The sequence below is a fragment of the Salarias fasciatus genome, chromosome 7, assembly GCF_902148845.1.
Source record: "Salarias fasciatus chromosome 7, fSalaFa1.1, whole genome shotgun sequence".
Taxonomy (NCBI): Eukaryota; Metazoa; Chordata; class Actinopteri; order Blenniiformes; family Blenniidae; genus Salarias; species Salarias fasciatus.
Window position 1 is genome coordinate 5,865,594 of NC_043751.1, and position 12,032 is coordinate 5,877,625.

At 43.3% G+C, this 12,032-nt stretch overlaps 1 protein-coding gene across 2 annotated transcripts; it reads left to right on the forward strand.

Annotated features, from left to right (window-relative positions):
• Positions 1–1,650: 1,650 nt before the first annotated feature.
• On the forward strand, positions 1,651–11,256 carry LOC115392121 (ras-related and estrogen-regulated growth inhibitor-like protein). 2 transcript variants are annotated; one of them, XM_030096653.1, is made up of 5 exons: positions 1,651–1,816; positions 4,785–4,841; positions 5,219–5,288; positions 6,886–7,038; positions 8,152–11,256. In XM_030096653.1, the coding sequence occupies exons 1-5, from the start codon at positions 1,765–1,767 to the stop codon at positions 8,435–8,437; spliced, it is 618 nt and encodes a 205-aa protein (XP_029952513.1). In that variant the 5' UTR covers positions 1,651–1,764; the 3' UTR covers positions 8,438–11,256. The 2 variants fall into 2 exon arrangements, with proteins under 2 accessions (XP_029952513.1, XP_029952512.1); XM_030096652.1 differs by having other exon boundaries at positions 5,219–5,292; positions 6,890–7,038; positions 8,152–11,254.
• Positions 11,257–12,032: the final 776 nt, after the last annotated feature.

A 12,032-nucleotide genomic window follows, 5' to 3' on the forward strand; every position in this document is an offset into this window, starting at 1 on the left:
GCACAAATATTTCACACTCACAGGACACTATTGGCAAGTTAAATCCAACATTTAAGACAAAACAAGAACAAAGACGCTTAAAAAAAAACCTTTTTACAGTCGCTACAGCAAATCTTTGCGACTGAATACCCGCTTTGCTGCAACCCGGCATCTCCTGAACTCAAAGACAAGATAAAACTGCACAGAGTCAATCAAAGTTCACTATTAATTTAAATAGAAATAAGGAAAAGAGGAGAAATGATGGGAGGTTTTACATGAAATCAATAAATTGTGGCAAAATCTCCAAACTTAATGGTTTTATCATGACAGATGTTGTCATAAAGCTTTCAATTTACAACCCTGATGGAGCAAAAATGAAGGAAATCTACCTCCTCCAATCACATCCAAAACACAGAACTGGATTATTTGTGTTAAAACCCTGAGATTTTCCAGGGTTCAATGAACCTGGATGTGAAAAGTTTACCCCAATCACTACTTCTGGTTTCCACAGCACTGGTTTCATTCCTGTGTCTAACTCTGTTTCCCGTTTCATGTGGATCTTTCTGGTTTAGGAACTGACAGACACGACAGCCAGACTGAAGCCTAATTCTGCCAGAAAATTAAAAGTCCTGATCCCACTTATTGAATACAAGGATCTTTTCCAGTCGGGATCAATCATTTGTCCTTTAACAGGTTTTCTTCACTGCATAGACACTGTTCTCCACACAACTCTACACACACACACTGAGCTGCTCATCGGCAGCCATCAGAACCAGAAAGACCGCAAAGTAAATTAAGCAGGTAAACTACACACAAACGGTAAGAAGATTTATATTTGGACAATCATTTCCTTTATTGTAAACATGCTTCCTGGCAGTACATGGCTCTCTGGATCCCATTCTTTAACCAACAGCGTTTGGTTTGGTCATTCTGGTACAAAAAGCTCATCCAGACTGATTCTACGAGTGTTTTGTTTGCTTGAGGCCAGGACGGCAGACAGGCCTCTAAACCCACTTCCTGAATCTGGAGGTAGTTTCTGAGAAGTCGTTGCCGCCACTGTGGAAGATAGATGTTCGTCCCAGACTGTGGAGATGCATGGATGCAAAAAAACACGACGACATCTCTGCATTTAGAGGTCAGTCGGGATCAAAATGAGAGTCAGACACGGCTTATTCAGTCCCCGGACTGATTTGATTCAGGTCCTTTGTCAGTGACAGAATTCCTCATGGGTACATTTTTCTCTTCTTTTCCTCGAGGACACTCAGAGGTCTGCCGGAGCCGGTCACAGTACAGTTCCAGCGGTAAAGAGCAGGATCGGCACAATAGGTTCAGTCAGTCGTGACCTTTGGGGAACCTCGGTGTCGGAGGGAGGCAGCGACAGGAGAGGGAGACGTACAGGCACGAGAGCGGAAAGACGGAGAGGAAAACAGACCGAGAGAGCGCGACTGTGGTCAACGGAGACAGAGAGAAAACAGAAGAGAGAGGTGTGTGTGAGAGAGAGAGAGAGAGAGAGAAAATAAGGGCTCCTGGCTCACAGAAGAGAGGAGGGGGGGCACTTGTTTTCCACCCTCTCCTCTCCCAATGCCTCTAAAAAGTGAAACAGCTCTTTGAAGAAGAGGGAGAGCAGAGGAGGAGGGGAGGGGGGGGGGGGGGGGGCAGTCCTGTACTTCCATCCACCCTGCCTGGACCATAAGGAGTATTTAGTGAGCCGCCGAGAACCCAAACAGCAGACACAACACAGAGCAGCAGCCCGGGAGCCGGCCGAGCAGCCGACGCAGCACAGGCATGAACGACATCAAGCTGGCCCTGCTGGGGAGTCAGGGAGCCGGGAAATCAGGTGAGTGGCTCCAGGTGCCGACGTCCATCCCAGACACGCACAAAGACGCTGATAACGGGAGAAACGGTGAGGACAACAAGGCTTCACACTCCCTGATGGGACGACAGCGGAGGCACCTGAACTCATGTGTTTTCAGTTCATTTGTGATTCGTTCCTTCAAATAGGATTAAAATTCACAAAAATAATGTTCATTCATTGTCATGCATGACTGTTTGGACCTGCACGACAACGATGCGTACCATAATTGTAATCTGATGTTTCAGTTTACTGTGTGAACATCTGTACATGTGGCTCCTTTAGAGGGTTTTATTGAGGAAACATTACGACTTCGAGTTCTGTTGATTTCCACTGAATGCAGCCGATTAAAGAGGTATCAGCTAAATTCAGTTGTGGCTGTCAGCTCTGATAAATCCCTCAGATATGGCGGAATGAGGCTTAACTGCATTCTTGTGTCACATCAGTAAGCTGTAACAAAAATATATACATATATATCAACTTCACAGTTGGTTAAATGTTCTCATGGAAACAATAGATTTCCACATTAAAGTGATTGAATTATTCATTTAATAAACATTGTGTTTGTTTTAACTTGGATGTAAACACCATGAAACAGAAATGAGATATTTTTGACCTATTTTTTCATCCATCACTCTTTAGTGCCTTTATCAATCAGGAGTCCACCCTGGAAATGTAATGTAATAGGACTAAGGGAAATTTCCCCATGGGAAATTTTCTGATTAACCTCAAATATGTGTCTTTGGACCGAGGAGGAAGCTGGAGTACGACTGAGAAAATCCATGTGACCACAGGGAGAACATGCAAACTCCCCACAGGAAGCCGCCGTTGCTGCTGCTGCTGCTGCTGCTGCTGTGTTGTGATAAAGCTTGAACACAGTCATGGCGAAACAAGAGCGTCTTCCTGCACTTTGACTGCCAACACTTTGAGCAAACAAACAAACTTTTTATCACTGGCTTCAAGGCTTGGATTACACAACCAGGCAGGAAAAAAATCTACCAAAGAACAACAACGCAATATTGGCTTAATTTAATGAGAAATTGCTGAATGTAATTATTTCTACCCTGAGAATGTGAGGGGGAAAACTTCTCCAAAGAAGAAAATGAAATATCTGGTCTGATTGCCATGAGGCACAAATTACTAATCCAGAGCATTTCTCACTCGTTTTAGACTCGGCTACTTTCTCTCCACCTTTTATGGATTCAGAGTCGGGAAAATGAAACAGGCCCTCAACCCGCACGCTCTGTACTTACAAACACCTTCGCTGGCAAAGATCAGCCCTTCAGTTTTAAATTTGGAAGCAGCGACGCGTTTCGGGGGATTTATTCCAACCCATTCCTCTCTGAGAGATCATTACAGATTCCTGAATGTGCAGAGCGCATGATTGAAACGTTCAGCTCGGGACTTTGTGATTGTGGATTTCAAGGTTTTTATGATTATTATTACGTACAGATGGAGTGATGTTAGAACCCGTGATTTGTTGGTGTTGAACTAATTTCATTCCTCCCTCTGACAGAAAAGAAAGTGTTCTGGCTCAAGGGAACACAATCCAAAGGCATGATCAATTCGTGTTTGAGCTAAACTGTTGGAAAAGATTGATTTTCATGAAATCCTGCACTTTATTTTCCTCCAACGAACATAGTTTGGCCTACCACAGTCAAAAAGAGGTCAGAACTCAGTTGTTCCTGGAAGGTATTTGGCTCATTCAGATTCCTACAGAGACATTTGTGATGAGGATGGTGACTGTTTTTGGACAGTTGGTTAATTGCAATCAAGTTATAAAGCCCTCATATAAACTTTTACATAAACAGATTCCCAATGACTTCTATGTATTGATTACAAACATTTTTATTGTAATTTTTAGGCCGTTTCCTGCTACACTGATGCTTTGGGAAATCCATGCAAGGTTGGAGGATTAGAAAAAAACTCATTTTTAGATCCATTTTGTTCACATTCAGAGTTTAAAAATGTGCTGAAAGAGTTCTGATCTGTTTGATGCTATTTCCATCTTTAGTTAACAGCGCCATTCGCAGGCCACCAGCGACTCTGATCACTGAGCCGGTAACAGAACCTACAGTCGGTCTCACACATGTGTTTTGACTGACCCATGTCTCCAGCGGTTTGTTTTTTAAAGGACTTTAAACTGCTTACGAGTGTCCATACCTTAAATCTGCGAGGCCAGACACATTCCAGGTCGTGTTTTTAAACTGGAGTGAAAAACCGCTGTCGAAGCAGCGGGAGGGGGGAGGCTGCAGGACCCCTTGCTGCATGTATCTGCGGTGTCTACTGTATTCCACGTTCATAAAACAATGGGGCGTCTCCATTCTCGCCCCCAGACAGCGATGCGGAGCTGTTACTGTGGAGATCCCGTACGTCTGTGTCCGGCGAGCGTGTTTTCAGCTCAGCTCTCTGCTCGCTGCTCCCAGCGAGCGCCTGGCTGTGTGGGGTTGACTGAGAAGATGGCCCCATTAGGACGTCTACTGAGCCGAAGTCCTGCGTGCGGGAGGCTTTGTGTTTTCCGGTGTTCACGCTTCAGCAACTTGCTGTACACATCCATATTTGTGCGTCCCAAATTGCCAAAGTGTATCCTCCTCAGAGGCCCTACCTACTACGACCAGTTTCTGAGAACAGCTCCAAACTTCAGCCTTTGATTGAATCTGATTGTCGACGGAGCTCAAAACGAGCTCGGGCAATTTTACGTGGAGCTCTGGAGTGTGGAGGCGAAGCAGAGGGGGGAAATATAACCAGTCACTTTGCCAATTATGCTGAAAGACCGTCCAGGAGAGCCAGGCGGCCTCTTTCATGTCAGGCTATGGTTTCGCTGTTCCAGTCCCAGAGACGGCTGGCATGGCGCTGTGCCTGCGGGGTGAGCGAAGGCCGTTTTTTTCTGTGAGAACGTGTAAATGATGCCATGATTCATTAAGCTGCTTTCCATTTCATCTGCTTCCTGCAGCTGTCCTTGTACGGTTCCTGACCAGGCGCTTCATCGGCGAATATGCCTCCAATGCCAGTAAGTGGTTCCAGACTTTGATGAAATGTTATTTTGATGAGGGAGTTGTTTTAGGGAAAATAGTTGACCGTCAACTGGAGGTGTTGAGGTTTCATATTCCTGAGATTTGAAGAAGGCTCATCTTGTGATGTTACTTTATTTGAGACGGTTGATTGTCAAGAGTTTCAACTATAATTCGACTTCACCAACAATTTGACTCATGACACCATCTAGTGGTAAATACTGCCATTACAAGACAGTTAGCCAGCTTTGTTTACATTAATCTTAATACCACACATTACAGAACAGCTGCTTCAGGAAATACCTGATGAAGGTTCATTCAGGTATAATTTTGTCATAAATCAGTGGTTTAACATGTATTTATCTCTTCATCACAGACTCCTTGTACCACAAAAGGCTGTCAATCGATGGCAGGCAGCTGAATCTGGAGGTTTTTGATCCCTGCTCTGAGGTACGGCATTTCTTCAACACATCCAAACGTGTTTCTACAACTTATATAAGAAAGAAGAAGAAGAGGGGGGAAAAAAAAGGAGCTGCAACGTGTACCTTTGCTGTTTTGGGTTGTTGTATTTCATCAGGAGGCCTGGAAATCTACTCAAAGTTTTTTTTAAACTCTGCACTTAAAGCATGGACGGCTCTGAGCAGAGTTGAGTTAAGCCGCTGAGAATCGAAGACTGATGAAAATAATATATTTTCAAGATGACACAGTAAAAACCGCTCATGGAGAAAATACACTTTCTCGTCTTTAATTATTTCGTTTGAGTAATGATTGTCATTAAGTTGAAGCTCGGCCACAACCAGCGCTAATTCAGCCTTTATCCATCACTGTCCGTATAAACTGCTTACAAAGAGGGTTTTACAGTTTAAATCCTGGCTTGTTTTCAGGTTGCTGGGGGGATCTGTACTGCGTGTGCGTGACCTTGGATGTGCCACGGTCATATATTTACCTCTGGGTCGGCACGTGTGCGATCCGCGCAGCACTTAAAGTTTGGAATCCGAAAGGTTTATGAGTGTATCTGAGGGCGATGTTCGCCAAGGACCGTCTATTTGAAGAGAGGAGCCGTATAACCTGCTTACGTCTCCCTTCAGCAAGACGAAAGGCCCAAGAGGCTTTTTACTACAGATTTAGTATTTTATTGGAATACCCCAAGGCTCGGCAGAACGACAGCTACTCATTGTCTTTGTTGGTTATTGACTCGGTGGAACACCAGCCTCTCATAGTCGATGTCCTGCCCTTCTGACCCAGACTGCATAAAGAAACTATGGAGTCAATAAAGAAGAAAGCTTTAAATGAGTTTTTACAGTGCTCAGACGTGTCCCCGGGCCTCACGTCTTCCTTATTGACTCTCCCGAAGGTCACAAAAACATGCACAGGGTCGCGCTCTCGCTTTGTGTTTGCCGTGTTTTTACTTCCTTATTTTTTTTTCCAACCAGCCAGTCGTGAAAAAGAGAGGAACAAAAGACAGGAAATCACAGAACCTCTACCTATAGCCTCAGTTTCAGCACAGATGCTTTGATTTTGGCATTATATTAGGTGTTTGTTACCCAGAAAAACTGCACAAATCAGGACTCAGACTCCCCTCTAAAGCTCGGTTAATTTCATGTACAAACAGAAAATTCATATATAAAATCCTATAAAACAGTCAGAAACCTATTTGTAGGAGCTTTTCTGTTTTTACAGTTTCTATTTCCACCAAAGTTCTGTTTCGTACTATATTTGTCACGTCTCAATTTTTCTTCGAAAACCCCCATGAGCCACCGATCCAAATTCAATTTATATCATATTTCCGAGCACTTCACAATCAGAACAACATCACTTGAATTTAATTAAACCGGTCTGGATGGAGTCCAACACTACCAAACTGTGTAAAGCTCATTTTTATGAGCTGACACACACACACAGAGAAAGAGTGTAAAAAACGCTGTCTGTGAAAACAAAGCAATGTGAAACCTGACTTGAACGTGTGTGTGTGTGTGTGTGTGTGTGTGTGTGTGTGTGTGTGTGTGTGTGTGTGTGTGTGTGTGTGTGTGTGTGTTCTCCGTGGCAGGGCTCGGAGGCCAGGTGCATCCTGGAGGAGCCGGTGGACTGGGCAGACGGCTTCGTGGTGGTGTACAACATCAGCGACCGCACGTCCTTCATCAACGCCAAGACGGTCCTGCGGCAGATTCGAGAGGCGCGCATGGACAACTGCAAAGGGTCAGAGAAGCAACACGGAGACGCCGTTTGGCTGCAGAGCGCTGAGGCGATGAGGGTCGGAGGAGCCTCGGTAGCTCCACTAATGAGACACACACATATGTCACTAATTCCTTCTTGCAAACATACAGGAAGTGTGTGTTTTGTCACGTTTATGGTTCATTCTGATCATTTCAGGTTCTCCATATGAACCAATAAAAACCATCAAATTCTCAAAAAGAATAACTATGTCTCCCCTAAAGGACTTAGAATAGTATAATTCCCTGTACAAACAGTTTTAATTACAGGCCGGATGTTTACTGCTGTTGAAGTAGTTCCGAACAATAAAGCATTTTCTCAGCAGTCATACTCTGAATCAAACAAACAGAGCATTGTTGGCCCAGTTTCAGGCTCTTTATGCAGTTTTGAGTTTGAGGAATGCTCGTAGTACCGACCGGCCCAGACAAACCGATAAATGATTCATGATGACAAGTGAGGGATTCTCTGCGATCCTACAGGCATCCCATTAAAGTGGCTGCAAAGAAAAATGGGCCATCCACATCAATCACGCTGCGAGAGCGCAGCCGAGGCGCCCCGATAACAGGGAGGGAGGGACGTGTCGCGCGGTGACAGCTATCTGGAAACACATGTACGTTCAGATCATGCGCACAGGAGAGAAATGAACATATAGCCAAGAAATCAGGGGTGGAATGTGTTTTAAGTAGAACATACTTGGCAATCCAGAGCAAACTATTTGAACCTGGGAACCGCTTCAAGGGTATCAAGTAACACGACAGGCCAATTTTTACTATTACAGCTTCAAATCATCTTGTTAGTATTAGATATATTTTTAAAAGTTTCCTTCTGAGGTTCCAGGTGTCCTCAGACAACATGTACGTGAGAATACTCACACTGTTACAGCCAAAAACCTAAAATCATTTCCAAATACAACACAAACCATGAAAAATATCATTTAAATGAAGAAACAGAAGCTTGGATATGTTGTGTTATATAAGTTTGACCTGCATCTATGTGTCCACAGTGGACATGCAATGAGTTGTGTTTAAGTTTTAACCTTATTCCCACAAATGCATTGTTTAAATATGTAATTTGAACAGTCACGGGGTGTGTTTCCAGGGAGACGGACGTCCCCGTGTGCCTGGTGGGCAACAAGCAGGACCTGTGCCACGCCAGGCAGGTGTGTGAGGAGGAGGGCCGCTGCCTGGCGCAGGAGAACCGCTGCCACTTCCAGGAGGTCTCGGCGGCCGAGAGCTACCAGGACATCGCCAACCTCTTCACGCAGCTCATCCGGCAGGTGATGGACCACCTGAAGTACCGGGCCGACCGGCGGCGCTACAGCGGCTCCAAGTCCATGGCCAAACTCATCAACAACGTGTTCGGCAAGAGGAGGAAGTCGGTGTGAGGGGAGACGGGACGGACTTTGGCGGTGTTGTTTTTTTCCTTACAGACCCGTTTTAAAGGGAAATCTCTGAAATGCTAAGAAGGGTCACTGCTGAGAGTAGATCACACCCTCCGGGTCTAAAAGCTGAGCAACATGGAAGGTGTTCAAACGCATGGATGGTCATTATAGACCGTCAGAATTAATGGAAACTACTTCTCCGACTCGAACTGAAAAATGGGTCAATTACCACGTCCAAGATCAGTTTACTCTGTGCCCACAATCCTTCACAAACAAAAACCACTTGGTTAGGTTTAATAAGTAAAAGTCCTGATCTTCCTGCTACAACAACTATGTTTGAGATGTCAACATTGCCTTTCTAAGAACTGTTGACGGTCGCCATTTTTCCGGGAACAAACTCCAGTCCTTTGGATGATAATCAACCATCCTCTTAATCCTCCTCCACACACACAGCTTGTTTTAGCCTCTTCTTTCAGCCACCAGAAGACAAGACAGTGCTTTTCCCTTTCTTCTGTTGTTCTCACTCTGGCCGCTAGAGGTCGCACTCCAACACAGGTCTCTAACAGCTCTTGTACCAGAGTTTTCTTGATTTAGAAGAAATATTCTAAAAGGTATGATTGGAAATGCTGAAATTTAACCTTATTTGTGTTTTTCAAGACAGAAAAGCAAAAGAAAAACAAAAAACCCCCTCTTGATTCAGATTTATTTTTCCCCCCAGATGGATGTCAGACAGTTCTTTGTGTGTTGTGAAGTGACTTTCTTCACATTAATTAAAAGTGAGTGAATGACTAATGAGACCGTTTGGTTCCTCGTCAACCACTGTGTGCACAAACTGAATAAAGAACGGGATTAATCAGACAGGAAGCCTGAGTATGAAGGCAACCTGGAATAAAATCATCAAGTTCCACATTTGGTGTTGTTTTTAGTGGGTTGTACAAGAGCAGAGCTTTGCATAAATACCGTCTAAAAATACAAAGACTACGACTTAAGTCGAATAACAGACTGAGTAAACAAGACGAAAGAGAAGTAATGAAACCGTCCCGTGCCAATTCTGAATGCTTTGCAGGTTTTCGTTCTTCTTTCCAGGCAGAGTTTTCTGTCATTCAGAAAAAAGGAAGACTTGAAACATACTGGGAAGATTCATGTTCGAATCAGTTCACTCATCGAGACCGCTCCTCCGTCCGTCCTGAGGAGACACGGCCGAGCCGATGAGCTGCTGATGAGCCAGTGACACTGAAATGTTCCAATCAGGCCAACTTCACACTGAAACCTAACATTTGTGAAAGATTTGCACGGCACCATCAGCGTGTCTCTACTGTTGGCGGGCACGGCGGCGCGCTGAGTGAAGATATCAACACTATGCACATGTTCAAGAGGAAATCACAGCCAAAAAGCTTTACAAAAAACACCTTCTTTAAAACTCTGGCTTCAGTTTAGAGCAGGATTCAAGTCCATGCATTCAGCCTGCAGCTCAGGAGGGTTTATAATAATGTACATTAGGGAAATTCCAGTTAATATGCATATTTTATACTTCAGTTTAGCAAATGTCTTATATATAAAAGCTAACCTCTGCACCCATGTTTGTTGAATAAAGCATATTTCTATCCATATGAATAAATCTGTACAGTGTCATCTACTGCATGATATACAACAAAACTGAGAACACAAGTTGAAAGAATGAAAATCATGTCAATTTTAAACTTTAAAAGAAAATAAAAACCACGAAGGCTTGTATTGAATTTAAACTGAACTCCAGCCTGAGCTCAGCCTTCATTAGAAACACTCCTTTCCTCTGTCTGATGACAGCCGGACCCTCCTGGCCATTCATTCCCGTCCTGCTCAGCTCTGTCCAGGGATTTTCTGCATTTCTCCGCTGATGCTCCTTTTCAGCTGCTCGCAGCTGGAGGCTTTCCGTTAATGCGTTTCCCTCTTCCCTTTCCCCTTAAATAGCTTTGAGATTTCCAAAAACATCCCATTCCTCCTGGAGTGGGATTATCAGTGTTACATCTGGCGCTGATAAGAGGCCGAGGACGGGATCCGGAGACACACCCATGTTTGGGAACAGTTTTTGCTCCAGTGAGAAACTCAAGCCTTTAACTGTGACATTTACACATGCAAAATATTCTTCTTTTCATTCATCTCCATTTTAGTTCTTGGTAACCCAGTTTCCTCTCACACATCAGATAATATTTGCTCTTTTCACATTTGTATTTCCACTACAGAATGAATTGTGGTAATAAAGGTCTTTCTATTCATTTTTTTACTTTACCTCCTGACCCCTCCTGCATCCCTCTTTTTCCATCATGCTGAATCGTAATGCGTGAGCTTCATTTATTATGTTAAAGCTCTTCAAAATGTTGGGCTCATGCTTTTTATTACACCAAGTAATAGTATGTGGATGACTGTGTTTTCACTTAATATAATAATATTTCCAACAGGATTAACAGGAAATTAATTATAGGTAAATTTTTTAATGAATTTTCTACAACTGCCATACATGATTTTGCACTTAATTTTCTCCATACATACTTCTGTTATTTAATTTTAACAAATTAATACTTTTACCCTCCACATTCTTTCTTTGGTTTTTCTTTTTACATACATCCCCAAAAGCATCCCGAAGCTCTTCCATCAGTCTGCTGCACATTCTGGCATATATCCACATGGTATAAAGAGCGTTCTTGTGTTAGGTTCATAATATATTACAGCTAAACCAGTCCAGGGCTGGAATGCGCTGAAAAGTGTTATATCATGTCTGTTATATCATCATTACGACATACAGAGAACATGCACCACACACTGTGGAAAAAAATGGTGTCAAATTCGGCATTTTGTAGATGAATGTTCCTCTTGTAAATACTGTAAAAACATTGGTTGTTCCAGAGGAAATTAAAGTTAAACATCGCTTAATAAGATGGCTGTTTGACTCCTTCTTTCGGGGGGGTGGGGGGGTGGGGGGGGGGGGGGGGGGGGGTGGGGGGGCTGCTGTTTCACTTTGAGTTTAACTTTAATTAGATGACTGCGAGTGGAGGAATTTCTCTGAAGCCTTTTGAAAGAAAGAGGACTTCCCCATGTGTGCCTGCTAAAGATAGCCAGAGAGGAGTGAGGAGTCAGGAGGAGTGAGGAGGAGTGAGGAGTGAGGAGCGCCATTAACCTGCCTGTCGAGAACCCGCAGTGCCGCACGTGTCCACTAGATGGCAGCACAGGGAAACATAACACTGATGGGGTGATCTTTTCTACTGATGTTAAAATGTTAAAAAGTTTTATTTTTTTTAATAAAATCACGGACTGTCAGCAAAAAAATAAATTAACTATAATCACAATACTGTCATTCAATTTTATTGTATTTTTTTTAATCATATTTAATTATATTTTGTCTTACTTACACTTTATTTTGAATATATTTCACACAGTAATACTTTTTGTGCCACTGGAAGTTAAGGTGTGCTCTAGGGAGTTTAAATTCAGCAGTAGCCTACTGTTAATGCAGTGTTATAAACCCTCATCGATCCCAAAGTGCTTTATATGTATTAAATATAGATATCACTAAAGATGTGTTTCGGTGATTGTTGTGTCCAAATAGTTTTCTAAATAATAT

Coding starts and splice junctions, on each gene's coding strand:
- LOC115392121 (XM_030096653.1), top strand. CDS start 1,765: ATGAACGACATCAAGCTGGCCCTGCTGGGGAGTCAGGGAGCCGGGAAA. Junction 4,842..5,218: donor CGAATATGCCTCCAATGCCA/GTAAGTGGTTCC, acceptor TCTTCATCACAG/ACTCCTTGTACCACAAAAGG. Junction 5,289..6,885: donor GAGGTTTTTGATCCCTGCTC/TGAGGTACGGCA, acceptor GTGTTCTCCGTG/GCAGGGCTCGGAGGCCAGGT.